The sequence below is a fragment of the Neopelma chrysocephalum genome, unplaced genomic scaffold, assembly GCF_003984885.1.
Source record: "Neopelma chrysocephalum unplaced genomic scaffold, ASM398488v2 Primary Assembly neopelma1_96773, whole genome shotgun sequence".
Classification (NCBI taxonomy): Eukaryota; Metazoa; Chordata; class Aves; order Passeriformes; family Pipridae; genus Neopelma; species Neopelma chrysocephalum.
In genome coordinates, this window is record NW_020925417.1 from 197,687 (window position 1) to 219,362 (window position 21,676).

The 21,676-nt window shown below is 38.5% G+C and overlaps 1 protein-coding gene across 3 annotated transcripts in view; it reads left to right on the forward strand.

The window, feature by feature from the left end:
• Nucleotides 1-21,676, forward strand: part of EDIL3 (EGF like repeats and discoidin domains 3) — a 240,073-nt gene that overhangs the window by 177,833 nt on the left and 40,564 nt on the right. For all 3 annotated transcript variants that reach the window (XM_027709380.1, XM_027709382.1, XM_027709381.1), the window contains 3 exons: nucleotides 7,617-7,772; nucleotides 9,441-9,585; nucleotides 14,013-14,197. In XM_027709380.1, the coding sequence (XP_027565181.1) occupies nucleotides 7,617-7,772; nucleotides 9,441-9,585; nucleotides 14,013-14,197 (486 nt within the window). The remainder of the gene's footprint in view (nucleotides 1-7,616; nucleotides 7,773-9,440; nucleotides 9,586-14,012; nucleotides 14,198-21,676) is intronic.

The window sequence follows — 21,676 nt, forward strand, 5'->3', positions numbered from 1 at the left end:
ACGGAGTAAAAATAGGAATATATTTTGGTCTTGCGCTCTTAGAACATTCTTCTTCCATGAGTAGTTAAGAAAAAAAGACATTGTTCAAGCCTTGAGTCTTTCAGAGAGATTTTTCAAAAATTGTCTATCACAAAACCAAGAAATGTTTGATGTTTTCAGTCTAATGTTTTCCCTGTCAATTTCTGTAGAAGGAATTTTGAGGAAAAATGCATAGAGAAATAAGGGAAGTCTCATGGAAGGGTAACTTTTAGTTATAGACAATAGATAGAGAAATTAATTTCTTTTGTCTTTTAATTCTTAATTTCAAAAGACAATGAAAAATATTTTATGAGTGTGTTTGTCATTATTCAACAAATACTCAGCCAAGTACTTTCACAAGGTTCAGAAGATATCATTTGAGCCAACCTTTTGTGTTCTGTAACATCTGAGGATGGAGAAGTTGTTTGAGTGCCATAATCTTTTAATCCATCACAAAGCCATCTGTCCCCTGTGTGCTTACTGATCTAACTCTTCACTCCTCTTGTATCTGTCTCAAACCTTGGCCTCTCCCCCTGCACAAACAGTCTCATAGCAACTTACAGATTTTTCTCAAAGATGGCAATATATGTGGGAAGGATTGTTTTCATACACTCCTTCTTTGCCACTTGTCTTTCTCCCACAAATTTTGTTGTGTTGTGGGCACAGTCTTAACAGTCCTAATTATGTGTAGCATTCCCATCTCAGTCAGAAGTACTAATTACATCTGCAACTTCAATGTGCTTTTTATCCTCTATAAACTGACAACAAAAAACCCAACAGTGACTAGAAAAGGCTCTTGCAGATCTATGGGAAAAGCAAAAGGGTGGCATGGGCAAGGATAATAGGCTGCTGTGGTGGCCAGGCTCACTGGAAAAGACAATTTTAAATAGGTAAACATTCATTAGGATGACTTTGACCATGGAAAAAAGGGAGTAAAGTTGCGTATTTTAATACAGGTTGTGTACCTTTGGGGAGCGCTATTATCACTTGCTGATTTTATTCTGGTAGAGGAACTAAGCAGCTTTAGTTTCCCACTGTGTTGAGATAAGCTGGAAATGTGCAATGCTGTCTCACAGTAGGGATCTTACATGGACAGGGAACTCTGAACTCCTGCATGTTCCCTGCTATTTCAGTTTTTGCTTTAGCCCCCATCCTTCAAAACTAAAGCAGATAATTTCTTCATCCGTGCAACAGACTCGTCATTTTCTGGCACATTTCCTCCTTACTTACCATCTGCTTACTTACCTGAGGGACCTGGAGGTGTTCAGCCTGAGGAAAAGGAGGTTCAGAGGGGACCTATTCTTTAAGATTCTTTAAGAGGAACCAACTCTTTTAGAAGTTTTCTAGACATTTTGAGGAAGTTCTTTCCAGAAGACACTAGCATTCCGGAGGTAGGAAGAGTATTCACAAGTTCAAAGTATATGAAGAAACTAATAATAGCAATAAACGACATTGGTGTTTCCTAGCTAAGCTTAGATTTCAGATAGTTATTATTCATTTAATCAATACATTGGATGTCTTTTCAAACATTAATAATTCTATAATTCTATGATTTCTTGGTCTAAGATCTTCCATAGGACCTAGACGAAGCCCAGTGAAATCAGACTTTGAAGTTTTTTCAATTGTCCATTTTAGCTTTGAGAGAAGCTCATATTTGTCACCAGAGTTGTTAGCAGAACACATCTGCAAAGTGCCATAAAAGTAGATGGAATGTATGTTAGAGAAGGTACCTCTGATATTTAAAATTATTGCACAACTAGAAATTTCTCTAAGTATATTTTCATTGTGATTTTAATATTGTACCTTATGAATTCACTTCTTTTCCCTGAAGAAGGGGGGTTTCGTGTAGCGTTAAAAGAAAAGTATCTGTTTGTTTCTGAGACCTGAGTCTGACATCCTCTCTTCTAAATCCTATTGATCAAAGCTATTTTACAAGGGGAAATACATACAGATATTTTCAGATATTCTTATTTACATGTTCTTGGACTGATTCTTTAAGAAGTATTATAGACATTCTTGCAAAATTCTTTCCAGGAGACATTAGCATGCCAAAGACAAGAAGAGTATTTATAAGTTCAAAGTATATGAAGAAACTAATAATAGCAATAAACAACCTTGGTATTTCTTAGCTGACCTTAAATTTCAGATAGTTAATACTAATGTAATCAATACCCTGTAAATAAGATGAAATATTGCAGGGCTATAAACCTCTGAAAGACAAGAGATTGATTATGGGCCTCTTCTTGAGATGACAGTCTCAACATGCCAGTGTTTGAATAATTCATGTCATCTGGTTAATTGCATTCATAACAACTACCTTTGGGACTAAAATAATGGCTTAATAGTAAGAAGGAACAGACTAAGCAGTTTTTATTCTGTCTAATTATGTAAGCTCTCTGAGGCATAAATTGAAAGTTCTCAACAAAAGTGAAATGAAATAGGTGTTTTTTGATAATTCCCATAACATATGTTCCTCCACATTAGCATTGCATGGGCCAAAAAGCTTTGTATTTTTCTTTTCCATACAAGCAGGGTTTAACCTATACTCTGATCTTTTCACAGGGAGGCAAATTAAATTAGTGGGTCAATTTGCATCTCTGTTTCAGCATCCCTAATTTGAAGTATTTAAATAAGTCTTATCGAAGATGGCAAAGCTGATGACTGGTTTTTAGGGGGTTGACTGGGGCTGAGATGTGGTTGAGTACAGTAAAGCTGTGAGAATGTTTGTTGTTACCTTGAGGTGTGACAGACTGAAAACAACACCATCAGGAGGATCAGTTTGTAGAGGATTTAATAGCAAAGTTATGAAAAGATTTTGCTGGACCCACATCCATGTAAATGAGAGAAAATGGTTTGGGGTCAGAAACTTTTCTTTAAAGTATTTATATATTAAGTATATATATTATAAATACACACAGTAAAGTATTTATATAAAGTAAATATATATTAAAGTATTTATTTGTTTTTCCTCAGGTACAATTCCACAGTCACGTTAGGAATTATTATTTGTAGCAAATGATCGTGTTAGTTCTCCTACACTTTTAGAAGTCAATACTTTACATTGCAATGTGAATATTGAAAGGTAAAACATGTTGGCTTTTCTCCATGTAACTGTCCTTCTTCCAGCATGTCAGCAACAGCTGTGGTGCTACCATGGATAAATCGCTGTGTTAGCTGAGCTGGGCTCTAGTTAAAACATGTATCACTGCCACTGTACTGACTGCATTAATGCCCTCAACTAAATCCAGAGCAGCTCTGCTGACAGTGCTGATTAGGAGAGTATCAAAAAGCCACAAACAGGCAAGATAGATGAATACCTTGTGCTCGGGTGTCAGCAGGACTTTGCAACAGGGGAGTTAATAGTAAGTGACCTGCTGCTACCTCCCCACTCCTCATCACATACGAGTCCAACTCTGCATCTCCTAACGTGGCATTAGGAAGAAACAGCAACATTCAGCCCTGTTCAGGGGCTCCAGAGCTTGGAGACTGAAAAGGAAGCATGGGAGGGAGCTTTAAGACACACTGAATTTCCCAGTATTGAAGGAATTTTCTCAGGTTGTTCCTTTCCTGAGTTTATTACAAACATTTCTATTGGCAAGTGTCCCTATATTTCGACACAAAATGCTTCCATGGATGCTTTCTATCTAGCCTTTTCAGAATTATGACTTTAAAAAAAAAGTAGACAAAAAAATTAAACTTCAATCCTTCAAAAACTGATGAGATTATCAGGGAAAGGTTGTTTTAATGGCAGTATAACCTTGATTTCTTATTCAGCCTTACTTTTATATGAGTAACGTGAGTAGCAGTAAAAATATATTTACTTTTTGCTAGAAAAGATGAAGAATTATTTATGGGAATGCTATTCTATCTCATAACTGAAACAGGTAAACACCCTAGTTCTCCATAAAATGCATTTCTGTTTATGAATGTAAAACTACATTTTAAGTCTCAAAGACCCAAGATTTCATGAAGGTTTTAATTTGAGCATTTCTGGCAAACTTGCTCTTAAGGATTACTTTAGACAAACCTGTTTCATGTGAAGTGTTAGTGGTGTTGTTGCTAACAGTGTGATAACAAATGAGGGGAACATGGTTATGTATTCTGCACAGGAACATCAGACAGGGTGTCTTCCTAGAGGCACTCTGTCTTTTCATCCCTCTTCTCTCCATTATGTAATCATATAGATCATATAGATAGGGTGTTTTTTTATCTTTTTTGTCAAGTATATGGCTTCTGCAAACTGAATATACTGATATTTGATCACAAATTGAAGAGGGAGATGAACACCTTCCACCTGCGCTGTCCCTAATCTCTGCTGTTCTGTTTCATTCACATATTATGACAGTGAATTTAGTCTTTTTTTTCTACAGTTCTAAGGTTTGTTAAGCACACTGAGAAGTTATTCATGGTCTTTGTTTTGTGGAGCCCTTTGGACTCTTTAGAGAAAACAAGCCCTCACATTTAGTCCCAGCTACAAGTCGAGCTGCACACACAAATGCAGATTTGCAGGACTGGCTCTGAATTGCCTTTGAAAATGGTGCATTGCAGTCAAAAACATTAGTATACCATTGAAAACTGGCTAATAGATAATTAATCCTATAGAATCAGTGCTGAGAGCAGTAAACATGGCTCACTGGTTACTTTTTCTCCTCCTTTTGGGAAAGGCCATGACTCTGTAATCTGCTGGGATCGTCAAAGTTGTCTAATCACTGAGTTGGGAGGATTGGGCTGGCTGAAAGGAAGAATATTAGAAGAAATTTCAGGGACTTATTAATTAATGGGAGTTGATTTTACTCCCCAGTTCTTGGGCACACCCTGCACTGTTGGGTGAATTAGGTCCCTTGGAAGTTACTGGATTCAGGAGACTCCTCTGAGCTGTTGCTGAGCAGGGGTCCGTGAACAGAGGTCAAGTGTCAAGTTCGAATTCATTGCTCTCAAAATAAGCCTAAATTTAAGTAGGGCTGATAAAAGTGATCAGACTCTTTTTTTTCTTTCTTTTTTATTTTCTTTAAGTAGATTCTTCAAATGTCTACGCAAGTATCTTCTTCTTACAATGTCTTCACTGTGCATTACTGCCTGAATTACTGGGGTAAACCTCTCAAAACACTATTGATCTTCTATCATCCTTGATTTTTGTCCTGTTCATTTAGGTAATGATAAAGAATCCTTTATAAGTAAATAAGCTATTACCTTTTCTGAAAAGATATGTTAAGCTCTTATTCTTGTCGTGGTGACTTTCACCTCTTTGTTTTAAAACACAGTCACCCATGTAATTAAAATATATGACTTTCTATCCAGATCCAAGTCCACAAAGCAGAGCTTTCTGAACTGTTTTTCTTCACAATGGCCACAGGAAAACACTTTTGGAAAAGCTTTTACTGCTAAAAGAGCTAGTTAATATTTCTTCACAGCTTCCTATTAAAGTACACTGAGTAAGAAAGATTTCATCACCCGCTTCATTGTAGTCATTGCCACAGTTGTAATATTGCAATTTTTGCTACACTCTGGTTTGAAAAATTTAAAACACATAAAAGAACCCGAAGACCCAAAGGGACAATTAATTCCTGGTGTATCCATATGCACTGAAAGGAGCTACCAGAGCTACCACGAACATGACACTGGTCTAGTGGAGACTTCTATATAAGCAAGGCAAAGGTATTTGGAAGCATTTCACACAACTCCTTCACTGGGATTTTCCTGCAAACATTGACAATATATATATAGATGTAATTGCAAAATAAGTCATCCTGGTTTTATTTCTTATGTTATATCAAGTTCAATATTGCTTAAAGGCAAACGTCAGTTTGTGACTTAGAGGATGGGTACTGATCAAGAACTCCTCTGAAAAGAAAGATTCTGTTTGTGTGTTTATCAGGATGTATATTAAATGATTATATAAAAATTAGATTTTTATTCTTTCATTTTCATGATTATCTGGCCAAATCTTCCCTTCATTCAGTGCGACTTTTTTTTTTTTTCACATTTTCTACAATGTGAAACTCTTTGACAGATTACTTTTGGGTGGGGTTTTTTTGTCCTCGTTTTGCTTCTAAAGTACAGTGGTTTATTTCTTGTGCATTGGATGTGAAGACTGGGGTGTGGAAAGGAGTCAGTGTGGGAATAGATCATCCAGTTGTTAAAGCCATGGTTTCATTACAAAATTACTCTTTGTGGGTAAACAAGGGGGAAAAGAATCCCCATAAATTCTCATCCGAAAAAACTCCCCAAGGTTATCACCTGGAAAAAGAAAAGTTTGTGGTTAAGCTGAAAGAATATTAGTTAAATGCATCATTGGATCAAAGAAAATTTATTTGGTCTTGCATGATACCTTCCTTTTCCCATTAAGTGAAATGTGAAGTTACTATCAGTCAGCAAATAATCAATGGCTGGTTTCTGTTTGAATGTGCTTTCTAATTTGTTTTTGGAGATGGTATTCATTTCATTATTAGCAATTTTGTAAATACATGAAAAATTGGTCTACTTGCCTATTTATTAATATTCTGAAATTCCATATAGAGAGTGAAATATGCATAAGAGACTTCCATAAATCTTTAACTGTTTACTATGCCATGTTAAATACATTTTTAATGTAATTATGGGACTGACAGTCTCTGTAGCTGTCCTTTTAAAAATATAACATATTTGTTTGGGTTTGTTTTCCCCTCTGGTAGACCAGTAACTGAGGAAAAGAAGGTTTCCAAGACTGTAAAAAGTCATGTATCTCTTCTAATTTATACCTGTCTAAAACCCTGGCATGAGTCCATTCTCCTCACTGGAATTGAAAATGTTCCTCAGCTTTCCTTGCCTTTGTGGGAAAGATCCTGTAAAAAAATCTGATCTTTAATAAGAAGCTTCTCCTCTCTCAATGGGTCTAAACCTCTAAAATAAGCATTGTTATTCAGAAGGTTTATGAAGGTTTATTAATTTCTTATGGGAAGAGCTATGGTAAAACTACACCAAAAGCCAACTATTTCAGAAAAGCAACAGAGAAATAGCCAGACTCCCTCCTGTTTCCCACTGTGTGCACAGTGAGTTATTGAAACACTGAAGTCTGGTAATCTTACATTCTTAATAGAGGTTAGATTATATTGCCAAAGGGTCTTTGCCGACCACAGTGCAAATAATAAAGAGGTTAAGGTGTTTGGGCGCACGGCCGGGGGGGTCCCTGCGCCGGCCGGGACTGCCCCAAAACACACGCACGGCCGGGGGAGTCCCTGCTATTCACTTTATTGCATTTACTTTTCAGGAAGGAAATATATAAAGCAGTAACCCTATATGCCAGAAATAAGCAATATCCCAGTAATTCACCAATAATATTCTGTATAACAACAATATATGTATATATATGTGTACACATACACATGAAATAAGCATAGTCCAGGCTTTTGGTTCAGTTTTTTCCATTCATTGTGTGCATTTGTGCATCAAATTACTGAAAGATAAAAGGAGTTAATGCAAGTATAAAAGCAGCAATTTAAATGCTACAGCTATGCTTTTTTCTGTCATTTAAGAAAGGAAAGAAAAGAAGAATCAAAGGAATCAAGGATCAGAATTGTGCCCCTCAGATGCTTAGTGATAAAAATGTACTGTTATTTCAGATAAACCTGCAGAAGAAGATGCGAGTCACTGGAGTTATAACTCAAGGTGCCAAGAGGCTTGGGAGTCCAGAATACGTAAAATCTTATAAAATTGCATACAGTAATGATGGGAATTCTTGGACAATGTACAGAGTAAAAGGCACAAAGGAAGACATGGTAAGATTAAGTCATCTATATCTGAATATCTCTTATGTCTTAGCTGCCTTTAGAATTATGAGGTGTAAGTGTTACATAAGCCTAATTGCCTGGAATTATGATATAGGTTTCATTATCATTATTTTTCTCTGAATTAAAAAAAAAGTAGCATCAACAAATTTGCATTTTCTGTTTGCTAAGAATTTCTTATACTTTAATTGATGGTTTTATAAATACTATTTCCCCAAGCTAGAATAACCCTGTTTATTACACTTAACTGATTTTCATTTTAATTAGTTTACCAGTAATTACTCATTACTCTGTTTTCAATTTGGTTTTATTACAATGGCAGATTAGCGTTAACCCTTGAAAACATAGAACCCATTCATCAATGGTAATCTCTCTGCTGCACAAACAGTATCATCCAGTGGGATGTGTGTGTTTACAGTTTACAGTTATCAATTATTTTTGATGGAGTCGTGCATACAAAGGAGTAAAAAAAAAACCTTTACTGTGTAAGTTTACATAGAACTAACACACTGTGAAGCATTAGACATAGCTTCTCTATTAGGAAATTAAATGTTGTGTGAGGAGGTATATAATGAGGGAAGAAAACACAGTACAAGGATATCTGGTTAGAGTGAGGAGTGAATAGAAGAATGTTGATAGGTTTAATTCAGCTCCCCCTGTGATCAGTGAGAGGGTTACAGTCACTTCAGTGGGAGCTGGATCAGGTTCTTGAACTAGAGGGGAAAAAAAATAAATGCCAATCAGTGTAAATAATTGCAGGCTAGATTGAATTGAAAGTACACTGCATCTCCTAGAACACTTCCATCAACGCTGCCTCCGTACACTCTTAAACATCCACTGGTCAGATTATGTTACTAACACATCTGTTCTAGAACAAGCAGCAATCACAAGTATTGAGGCCATGTTGCTGAGAACACAGCTGCAATGGGCAGGGCACGTCTCCAGAATGAAGGACCACCACCTCCCTAGGATCCTGCTTTATGGTGAACTTGCCACCAGCTGCCGCAAGAGAGTAGCCCCGAAGAAAAGATACAAGGACTCCCTGAAACAACATCTCAACCTTGGCCACATTGACCACCATAACTCGTCTACTCTGGCCTCCAATCGGGAGGTCTGGAGACACACTATCTATAACGCTGCTGATGCTTTTGAGAAAGCACGCAGGATCACCCTTGAGGAGAAAAGACATCGCAGAAAGAATCGAGCCTTGCAGAATATACCATCTAAGGAGTCTTTCTACTGTGCCTTTTGCAACCGGACATGCCTGTCTCGTATTGGCTTTTTTAGCCACCAATGCGCTTGTAACAAACGTGGGTAGAGCCCTTCCCAAATTTTCAATCAAGAAGCCTAGCCGTGAAAAAGATTGAATTGAGACTATTTATACACTAATTAGAGAAAAAGGCATAATTTAGTTGCATTAATAGCTTCAGCTTCTGGGACTGACAAAATAGAAGCCCTGGTTCAAAGACGTCATGATGTGACTCAAAGGCAGGACATTTTGCTTAAAAACTTATATCGGGTGCTAGAGATGCTGAAACAGCTGCTATTTGGGAAAAGCTTGCAGGGGCAGTCAAAACAGATGCTTTTGAGACATGAAAATTAACTGAATGTCCATCAATCCTCCTGGCATGTTTTTGTGAGTGTACTGTTTCGTCACAGGTGTTCCGTGGGAATGTGGACAACAACACCCCTTACGCCAACTCCTTCACCCCACCCATCAAGTCCCAGTACATTCGGCTGTACCCTCAGGTGTGCAGGAGGCACTGCACGCTGAGAATGGAGCTCCTGGGCTGTGAACTCACAGGTGGGGTTCCTGCAGTCATCAAGCACCGGGCGGGTCTTAACTGTGCACGTGTTTTGTCCCCAGCGAAACATAGTTTTGTTTGTGCCTGAGTTTGTCCACACAGTTACTCAACTCTTTTTGTGTGGATTATACAACCAGCAACACTTAGCTAAGCGATGTCAGTGACAACAGTAGGGCAGTAATAGTAGTAAGGTAATGTTGTGTCAACCTAATAACACTTGGTAAATTTTTCTGTGCAACTCCAGTCATACGGGACCTGGACAAGCTCATTTATGACAGTTTTAGTGAATGTCAATGGATATCAGTACTCGTAATGTGTCACACTGAGCAGACCACGAGACAGAGAGTCTCTAACTCACTGGTGCACTCAGCACAGCCTAAACTAAGGGGTGAAAATGGTTCCTGAGACCCTAGAGCTGGTTGTGCATTGCTATATGTTGGAGCAGCAGGGATCGAGCCTGACGTGGGTAATTCCTCCTAGCTTCTGGGTGACACCACCAATGTGCTCTGTGACACCCTCCAGGGGACAAACATGCTTCCACTGCCTTCCAGGACCACTCAGAGTGCAACAAGAAACATTTGACTGGGCTGCTTTAATCAAGATTTCAGTTTGGATTTGTTCTGTGGATTTAGCAGGAGCAGGGATTGCATCTCGCAGCAAAAAGTAATGAACAATTGGAGCCAATATAAACCCTCTTAAGATTCGTAGTGTAGGTCTGAAATGTAAAGCCTGACCTCCAGCCACTCTCTGCATGAACCATGTTCTCTTACAAATTCAGTAAAGCATGTAAATTTTTTATATTTTTCAAGAGATAAACCTTTTACCAGTAGGAGCACTCCACTGAATTCATTTAGGAATGATTTTTATGTGGCTGCCTGCTTACTGTACAAACAATAGTCATCCAGTTCACGAATGATACATCAAAACAGCTGGAGTTAAATAATTCTTGGTCCTCTAGTGGCATCAAAACCAAATTCAGAAATGAAAAGTTAATGCATTAATCTCAGTATAGCCCTTTCCCAATACAGTTATGTTTAAGAGTAAATAGAAATTTCTGTCTAGCTGCTTTAGTCTATTAGATTTATTTTTTTTATGTCTTCCATTTCTGGAACCACAATTTAGAGTAAGTCCTTGCCAGAATGACCAGGAATTGTTTTGCTCAAAGAACTGTGAAAGCCACTGTAGTGAATTCATTTCAGTGGTGTCCTAACAGTTTCAAGGTCATCATTTCTTAAAACTGTAGGCAGCCAGTGCTCAGCAGAACAATTTCAGCCTTACTGAAAGAAGAGTAGAATTACAGAGACTAATTCACTCATAATTCCAGGTGGTCTGTCTTGGACAGAAAAGCACTTTGAGAGCTCTGGCTTCTTTAATATGTCCTGGTGTTAGAGGAGAGAGTCACTGCTGAACAGAGGGAGACTTGAAGCACCAGATCATCATAAAAACTAATTCTTTCTTAGGACAAACTTCAGCAAAATATTCAATACAATCTGCTTTAGTCTCATAAATAGATTTACTCACAAGGACCTACAGTCAGACCTTGAAAACCACAATCAATGCTAGTGGAGTTGACCATCAATAAATTAGGCATTAATTTTCATGGTCTTGTGTTCCTGCCTCGCTTGTGTTTTGCACATCTCTGTGTCCTAAATTCCCTTCCCTCCATAGAGTATTGATGTGAAGGGAGAAACAGATCACAGCTACTGTTTATTAGAATGCCTTTATTCATTAAGCTGTTATTAATAGCTGCATCAAGTTGCTGTTTTAAAAACAGATCACTGTTCATACAACACAGTTGCTTACTCATGGATTCAGTCACAAATTCAAACATCCGTGTCCATGCAAGCAGTCCCTGTCAAATGCTATTGATAATCGTGTATGTTAGCGCCTATGCACCAATTCAGCCAACTCTTGGTGTTTTGAGTTTCTCAGTTCCTGCAGAGGGATGTTGGTCCCCAGAACTTGAACATCCTTGTGACATCCACAGCATCTCCTGAGTGTGTAACTTTCATCTCCTTTGGGCATGTTGTTCCCTGGTAACTATTTCTCTGTCTTAACAGTATTTATAGGTACTATTTACACAAAGCTCACACAAAAGGGAACTTCATAAGACCTGCATTTAATACCACATTCCCCTTTCCTTGTTTGTCCTCAGCTCTATCTAGTCTGAAAAGGAATCCTATGGTCATTATATCAAGGCCAGGTTGGATGGGACTCTGAGCAACGCGGTCTAGTGGAAGGTGTCCTTGCCCTTGGCAGGGGGTTGGAACTGGATGAGCTTTAAGGTCCATTCCAAGCTGAGCCATTCTATGATTCATTAATATGAAGAAAAATTGTAAAATCTCTCAATTTTTAGAAAAGAAAAATATCACAGTATTAATCAAAACAAATTCACCTTTGCCCTCAAATAATTGACATATGCTGTTTTTGCCAATACTATGTGAATTTTTGTCCAAGACAAGATGTATGCAGACCTTTGCAAGCACATCCATCTGTGAGCTTGCCTTCATTGCATTGGATATTTAAGATTTCCTTTGAGGGTTTAAGCTTTCTTGAAAGAAGAGCTATATGAAGGTCATGGTACAGGATTCAGGCTGAAGAGTAAAAGATTGTGCCCTTGGGAGAATCAACAATCCACACACCACAAAATTGAAAGAATTGGATTCTTTCAATTTTCAGATGCTAATCCACACTCATCCTCATTAATTCCGTGCTCCTGTTTCCCCAAGCCAGACCAAATAAGAAGTATAATAAGCTATACCTAGATAGAATTAAACATGCAGAGGTATCAGGTATTATTTATCACAGATGGAGATATCCAAAGCATCTTACACATTCCTAGCTAAGATGCTCCACTGAGCATAAGCCATAAGTATGTCTACATGAGCTCTCACAAACTTTAACAGGTGGCAAAATTGTGAGTGGAAATTGAATTGTCATGTCACGGGGACATGGCAAAGCAAATTGAAAGATACAGAGCGGTGAGGAGGAGATGTTCTGGGGAGACATGACCATTATTGTAATTGCATTTCTGTGAGATATGACTATCTGTAGACACAAAGTAGACCATCCAAATAGTCATTGTCTACTGCTGTTGAAACTGGGAAAAGACAGGGTGTGCTGTTGCTCTCTGTGACACAGCACCAAGGCATTTTACTGCCACCCATGTGCATCACGTTTGTCTCTTCTGGTTCTCGTTGCTCTTCTCACTTCCTCCTGTTACCTTTAACAACTGCCTTCCCACTCCCTCTGGGGCCGCGGAGGAGTCAGGCAAGTGTAAAATCCTATTAATTTATGCACGCATGCACAGGCAGACACAGCTGTTGTTTCATAGATCAATAATAGTGCTCAGAAAAGACAGAACTATTTTTGATGGATTGGGCCAGTGCTGAAATACAACTTTGACGACCCCTGTTTTTGTGTCAGGAGCCTGCTTCAGATTCCTGGGATGAAACATCTCTGCTGACAGCCCTTGTGATCCTGGAGTGATACTTCAGAATTTAATAATAAGGAAAGCCCTTCTCTAAAGCAACAGATTAGTCTGTCTCATTTGTACTATCAATTGCTCCCTCCCACTCCCAGGAAAATTGTTTTGTTGTTGTTTTGAACTAGGCAGTCCATTCTACAGACAAGGCTGTGTAATTTCATTTGTGCACTGAGAATCAGTTCTGAAAGATTTTTTTTTAAAAAAGTTAACTTTGTTTTCTCACGTTTCTAATTTCTTTGTTTGACTTTTTAAAAAATTTAATACAAAACATCAATATTCAAAATTTAAATACAGGAGATACTGCATTAAAGATGTTAACATAATGTTAACATTATGTGTCTCTGGTAATGTGTATTTGCTCCTGCTGTTAGCCTCCTACGAAAGGCCTATGGTCTTGCATTCTTGATTGAATCTCTTCATAATTCTGCTTTATTCTGTGTATTAAACCTATGGGAGAAACACAATGTAGAGTCTTTGACTGCTGGGGCAGGAAGAAAATGAGAAAACAGATTTTTTTTTTTTCTGTTTTCATGGAGAACAGAGAAAGGAGAAGCCTAAGATCTATATTTTCCTACAACAAAAATAATTCAATTATGTGGGACATCCACAAACAAATAAACCATTAACTCTTGATTTCTCTTAAGTTATAATTTCCAACTATTCTCCCTCCTTCACAGTTGTTTTTCTGTGGCCTTCCACATGAGAAAATTTATCCCAGGATAAGATAAGTTGAATTCTCTATCTTGGTTTTGACTCACCCAAGCAATTGTTGAAATAAAGTGCCTCAATTTGGCTATTTTTCATTTATTTGTTCCTTCAAAAATAGTCTTGATTAAATCCTTTTCTTCGAGAACTGCAGGGATTTTTCCACAACAGAAAAATCTAAACCACTCACAGAGATAAGTAGATAGTGCCCCTGACCTGATCTTGCTGTTGCAGGTTGCTCTGAGCCCCTGGGGATGAAATCAGGATACATACAGGACTTTCAAATCACTGCCTCCAGTGTTTTCCGTACGCTCAACATGGACATGTTCGCTTGGGAGCCCAGGAAAGCCCGACTGGATAAGCAAGGCAAGGTTAATGCCTGGACCTCAGGCCACAACGACCAGTCACAGTGGCTGCAGGTAATGTTTCATGCGCATTTTCCCAAATATTTGTCTCCTTTGTGTTTCAGGTATGGGGACAGTTCTCTGGTTTAGGGTTATATTCATATTCTTCTGTTTCTGAGTGTAACCATCTTAACTCTGCCATGTGTAGGAAACCGAACTCATCTTCATGTCTCTGGTACCACAGTTGCAGAAAACACTGCTGGGGGGACACCTCTACTCTCCCCAGCAGCCACGAATTTTCCTTTTTTAATGAACAAAACCAATAGTTGCAAATCTGTTTCACTGAATTCTCCTCTTTTGTTGAGAGACACTAATTTTCTTTTCTTCCCTTCTGTCCTTCCAAAGCTCCCTGGAAAACCGTGTTTACTTTCAGCTTTGTGCACACTAGCAAATCCTGCTAATAGAAATTATCTTTGTCTAACTAAAGCTGCTCAAAACCACCTCCTAACATGACTGGGGCCAGAAAGGCTGATTCAGCATACAAATTCATTATAAAGCTGTACATGGGGTTGTTTTCAGCCCGAGAGTGATTTATACAAGTCATTAATGTGAGAAATTGCAATAAATCACCGATGTGGAAGCCTATTTGATCAGTCACTGACACATTTACATTTTTTGAACTGTTGAAAATGGCAGTGTTTTCAGTCAGCTGCCAGTTTGCAGTGCAGTTCTTGGTGGGAAACCTCAATAGCACTAGACATGGCTACGAACCCCTTGCAATCTTTCCACATATAAATTATGACATATTAGCTTTTTTACCTACAGTTGCTAAGCAAGTCAGGAGTACTATTACTATTTTTTTTCTCCCAAGTTTACAACACTTTGCAGAGAGGAAGCAGCAGTTGCCTCATCTGTTTAACTGAAGATCCTGGAATTTGCCAAAAGCTTTTTTTAAAGTAGCTTGTTGAAACAGCAGTTAGCAACTTCTGAAGAGAAGGAAAAATTTATTTTTGTGTTTTATGGTGGAAAAGCAGATGAAATGATTCTCCACATGAAAGAGAGACAGTTGTGTCATATTTAGCCTCATCGGGGAAACCAAGGGTGTACAGAGACTCGACAGAAATTTCCTGCTGTGTGTTCTTGCTCCTATGGGTAACAGTGGGTTTTTAATTAAGTACAGATGGCAAGGGCCTGCAGAGTTAATCCTTATATTCTAAAATTCTTCACACCGTTCTAAGTCTTGCTATATTTGAATTAATCTGAACCTGCAAATTTAATCTGAGCACTTGCACAATCTCTTTGTGTCCTTGAAGTGTCAGGAATACTACTTGTTTTCTGGTCAAAAAGAAGGCTGTGAAGAAATACTCATCTTTTAGTTAATTTGTCATATGACTGTGTACTCAGTTCGGTAACTTCACAGGAATATGAGCAATTTACTTTTTCCTGAAGATCATTCTGCATAATGATAATTCAGAGGATCCTAACATTTCTTGTTTGAAAAAAAAAGAAAACAAACCCCAAAAGGCACTAAAACTACTTGTTTTTTCAGTGCTTAAGCTGGTCATTAGCTTCTACTATAGGCTGCTTATTCTGAATTCAGTCCATGGGTAAAGATGGTCTCACATGCTTCAAGTGTAAGTAATGATTCTGTAACAGAGACATGTCTATCATTTGAATTTATCGGTCCGTTTTTGTTCTCTTTGTTGGTAGTTCTCTGTTTTTTTGTTTTTTTTCCTTAAAACACAGTGGTTTGTATTGCAACCTTTTAACACATCGACTGCAAATTTATTATCATGCTGTTTCCACAGAATTTAATCAAAACACATCTGTAAGAAAAAGCAGGTGGAAGCAAACTTATCTGTATGCCCTGTTCCCTCAGTCATTATATATTGCAAGGAATTAGCCCAGTAGTGATTCCATGGTATCCTAAAACAGCCACTTAACCCAGATTTCTGGATTTTGCTAAGGTAGCTGGCCTAGCTACATGATATTTACTGTGTTAGCTTTCCATGCCTTTTGAATGTTCTCCACATGCCTTTCTTTATAAGTTTATAATTTTAACTAGAAAGACTATAAAGTTGGATAAAAGCCTACTGACCGCCTTTAAAAATTACTGTTGGGGTATGTGGACAACTTGAAAAGATCTGTTCTCACTAACAATTTTTGGGAGATATCCTTGCCTAAATGTTTCTGCTATCTACTATTCCTCTGTTTAAAAGCTGACGTATATCTCAGGGCACCTGCTGTGATAGTGGTTGCTGAGCGGTGCTGTTTGCGTCATGCTTAAATGCCACTTGCACTAGAGATAAATTCTTCTCTGTCATAAGTTACGGTTGTTTTACTCAGTTTTCTGTCAAAACGGAAAACTCTGAGTCCTCCATGTATTTTAAAATGCAGCCATTTACAAGCAGGCTTTTTGTTTTAAAGTGGTTTGGGTTGATGCATTCATAATTTAGCTTCCAAGGTGGGTATATGAAGTATTTTGTGTCTCCATGCATGGACTGTGCATTTTCAGGTACAAGAAGAATACTCACCTGTATTGGTGCTGCAGTTGTTGAAAATCTGTTTTGTTCTAGACTCTACAAATTCCAGATTCCCCAGACAATACTACTTTACCCCAAACACCATCACTAGTGATGGAAGAAAGTATTTTTTTGATGTGAAGGGAAAGTTAAATAGATGAGATGACCAAAATCGTATTTTTCCAGCTCAGTCAGTTGTAACCTGGGGATGAATTCCCCCACGTACTTCCTCAAAGACACTCTTGTTCTTCTTTTAAAGATGATGCTGCTAGTTTTTGCAGTGCTTAGGCTCCTTCTGGACACAATTCAGGACTCTTATTCCATCTGGTTACCTCACTCCCAATTTCTTCAGTATTTGATATTAAAGGAAGTGTTACAGAACTTTCTGCCTTAAGCCCAAAAATGAGGCACTGAGTCTATAAATATTATTGAAAATAAGTACTACTGATCTTTCAGATGCTTGGGGACTGCTCTTGTAAATGGATTTTTGCCATTCCATATCTCATTTTCCTAGCCCAGACTGTCATCCAGAAGAATTAACATTTTCCTCAAAACCCATATCCACTCTACTATTAATTTTCTTCTCCCCCCTCCACCATCTTCTTTGCATATACTGTTTCGTGTGTTATCCTAGTCTTAACTTTACAATAGTACAACGGTTTTGTTGTAGTTTATCTTAAAACTGGTGATATGGTGGGGTTTTTGAGGGCAACAGCAACATCATAATCTAATGTTTCTCCTGCTGATTGTGTGTGATGGGATCAGCTCAGCACTGTTAAGAGGAAAAAACAATTGCTGATAAAGATAACAGATTTTTTGAAAATGGGCAAAGCAACCGTCATACCTACTCATTTTAAAAATGGTATGATTGCCAGCAGTATAAAAGATTTGGGTTGGGTATTTTCCTGCCAACCTAAACTCCAGTATTAGACAATATTACTGAGATTTTTTTATCAGCACTGTCTCGGTGCTGCAATCAAATTAGTCTTTCAGTTTAATACATAACCGTCTTTTTTTCACATCAAAATGCCTCTTGTTTGAAAACGAAGGCTAAATTGTATTCCAAATAATTATCCTCTTTTTGTTATACGTTTACAAGGCCATCTTTGTCATGCCATAATTGGATCTACTTATATTCATTTTCTAGCACTTATTTACAGTGTTTAAGCTTCTAAGTGATCAAATGAGAGGGTTGTTAAAATGCTGAGCCAGACCCAGCTTCTTCTCAGTTTGTTTTGGGTTTTTTAGAGAGGACTTTACAGGACTGGAAATGGGTGTTTACTCTGTCAGCCACAGAGAGAGATGGACAATTATTTTAAGCTAGGATACAAATTTTTGAATGAGGAAAGTTACAGAAGGTGAATATTTCCTTTCTTAACTATTGGAAGAGAATGTTATTTTTCATCTGGTATTGGTTAGCTGAGCTTATTTTAATGATAGGTGTTAGCTCTGTGCCTAAAAAAAAATTGTTTCCTCTTTCTCGTGGTATTTGCTTCTTGTCTGTTACTGCACCTGACTCTTTCTCCTCCTTTTTGCTGTATTAACCTGTTTATTCGTAATGAATTTTAGAGGCTTTTTGTATAGGAAATCACTATATTGTTTCCTAAATTATGAAAACAACTCCTAATGAGAAAATTCTGTGGATTGCTTAATTATCTTTTGAATTGTGTCATTAGCAAAGCATATATTACTACCAGTACTGTTTAAAGTAGCCAAATAAGTGGTTTAAGTCTGGCCACCAGCTTAAATTGTTTTAACACTCTGTAGTGTTAAATACAGATAATACCAGATACCAGGTACCTACTAAAGCCACTCTCTCACTCTCCCGCTGCAACCGGACAGAGGAGAGAGAAAAAAAATCAACTAAGGATTCATGAGTTGTGATAAAAGCTGGGAGAGGTCACTTACTGATTACCTTCATGGGCAAAACAGACTCGAAGTGAGGATAGTACTTAAATTTATTACTAGCAGGATAAGAACCAAAAACTGAGAAATAGTCTCAAAAAACACCTCCTCCCCCACCCCTCCTACCACATTCTCCCTCCTCCCCCCCAGCGGTACAGGGGGACGGGGAATGGGGGTTACGGTCAGTTGGTGTTTCTGCCGCTGCTCAGGGAGAGGAGTCCTTCCCCTGCTCCAGTGGGGTCCCTTCCATGGGAAACAGTCCTTAATGAACCTCTCCAACGTGAGTCCATCCCTCAGGCAGAAGTTCTTCCCAAACTGCTGTCCTGTGGGTCACTCTTCCATGGGGTGCAGTCCTTCATGAATGAACTGCTCCACCATGGGTCCCCCACAGGGGCCACAAGTCCTACCTCTGGAAAGCCTGCTCCAGCGTGGGCTTCCCTCTCCACTGGCTGCAGGTCTCCAGCAGGACCCTGCTATTGACGGAGAGGTATGGACAAGGTGCATTGAATCAATATGATTAGCAAGATGTCCGCTTTATTAGAAGAAACGACAGCTTGTATACTGCTAATTACACACACAGACGTGATTCTTTCTCAAGATACATTGGATACATAAGGAAAACATACTGCGTTGTCCAGGACTAATTGGTCCACAGCAGGTGTCCACAAAACTTGTTCACCTTCCAAGAAAACTCCTCCTTCACCTTGGCACCAGGCCTGCGGCCATATTAGTGGCGCAGTATTTTTTAATTATCTGCACCCAGCTGTGCTAAGGTAAAGGTCTCAGAACTGCAATTCAGATTGTTCACAGAACTCCTGCACGGCTACACCCTGCTGCATCTTGGGCCTCCCACGGGATCACAGCCTCCTTCATGCATCCACCTGCTCCAGCATGGGCTCCTCCATGGGCTGCAGGTGGGTCTCTGCATCCCAATGGTCCTCCATGGGCTGCAGGGGCACAGCTGCTCCACCATGGTCTGCACCACAGGTTGCAGGGGCCTCAGCTCTGGTGCCTGGAGCACCTCCTGCCCCTCCTTCTGCACTGACCTTGGTGTCTACATTGTTGTTCCCATGTTCTCACTGCGCTCTTCCCTGGCTGGAATTCTTTCTACTCAACAACCTTATGTTATTAAATATGTTATCACAGAGGTGTTACTATTACTCCTGATTGGCTTGGCCTTGGCCAGCGGCAGGAAGTCTGTCCTGGAGCCAGCTGGCATTGGCTCCACAGCACCAGGGAAGCTTCTAGCAGCTTCCGACAGAAGCCACCCCTGTAGCCCCCCTGGCTACCAAAACAGAAACCCACTACATCCCCACACTCTGGGGGGAAAAAAGAAAAACAAATAAAACAAACAAACAAACAAAAACAAAACAAAAACCAACCAACCAAACAAACAAAAAACAAAAAAACAAACAAACAAAAAACAAACAAACAAAAAAATCCCCAAAAACCCAAACCAAAACAAACAAACAAAAAAACAACAACAAAAAAACCTCCAGAAAATGCTTAACAACAACTTAAATATTGACTTGAAAGACAGAAAATTGAAATAGGATGAAATGTTCATTTAAGACCAATCTAGTAATTAACATGATGAGGTAATTTCATGACTTCTAGAAGGCTTGGACTGCTAAGTCATGCATCCTGACTAGTCTTGGGAAGATACAGTGTTATGTAGGAGATGTGAACTTAGATTTTAAACCAAGGACATGTATTTCTCTGCAGCTTCAATAAACCACAGCCATCACCACCAGGTCAGGAAAGGAATCAGTGTCCTTTAGTGGAACAGCAACAAAAGTTGTCTCTGGTTCTCCAGATGCAGAGTTGGTACTAGTTTTTTATCAGAATTTCTCACAATTTTAATATTCTCAGACTTCAGATGGTAGAAGGGAAGTTGTGCAGAAATTGGCCTCCCTTTGTGCTTTTTATTGGAATACATAAAGATATTTACAGTCAACACTGATCATGTTACCTCTTCACTGCAAAATCTCCTTCCTTTCCCTCCTGTCCTTGGCAAGGCAGCTGTCATTTCTTCTTGAAGGATTTAGTTTTGACACTGAGCTTTGACATGTCCTTGGTTTGAGTAGTTTCACAGGGTAATACTCTGTTCATGGAGTCTGATAGTTCACAGGATACAGCAACACCTCAAGGCAGGTTGGAAAAAAATTATTGATACTTTAGTATTTTCTTTCCCATATTTTGCCAGAAACTCACTATAGATAAATTTTCTTATGAAAAGCAACCTGTAGTGGAATAAGGTAGAAATGGTGAAAGAGTTCTGAGTCAAAGACAAAAGCAGATAAAGAGTGATGCCCACTTCTAAACTTCACACTGCCGAATTTACTGATTTTGCACTGTCTAGGCTAGAATGCCAAACAGGTCACTTTATTCACTTCTTCACTTGCCCATAAACCATAGACTTAATTTTGAAACTAGATGGTCACTATTTGTTTTTAAGACAGCATGCAGCTCAAGATAATCAGCAAGCTTTTTTCATTTTTTTTTAATCTTCTGTATGTTGCCAGTGTGTTTTTAAGACTACTAACAAAAACATATCTTACGGAAGTTGTATGCCTTGATTTCCTACTCTCAGTTATCTTCCAGCAGCATTTGATGGCCATTTCAGAGGTCACACTTTAACCCCATTTTCCCCCAAAAATCATTTCAAGTTAAATACATTATTCACATTAATAATGTAACTAAATTATGCATTTCAGCATTGCCCTTCCTAAATTGCTTTTGACTTTGCAAAGCTTTCTTCTGCAATTCATTTTATGGAAATGTTTATAGTAGTAATTGAATTTAAGCCCTGAAATTAAATAAGGCAGCATAAAATCTTGGGTTATTTTGCCTTTTCAAAGCTTTATTTAGACTGTATTTTATCATAGAGGTAGCAAAGTCTGGAGCCTCAGTAGAATCATTGATTTTACTCTGGTAAAATACAAAGAGATTATTAGAAGGACAGGCAGAGTACAAGAGCTCTTTGTTGCACGATGTCCAGGAAACAGCTATAAGACAGATACAGTATCTCTATATCCTATGATCAAAATTTTTATGATGTCACCTTCATAGAATTGTAGAATTGTCAAGGTTGGAAAAGACTTTTAAGATCATCAGGTACAACCAT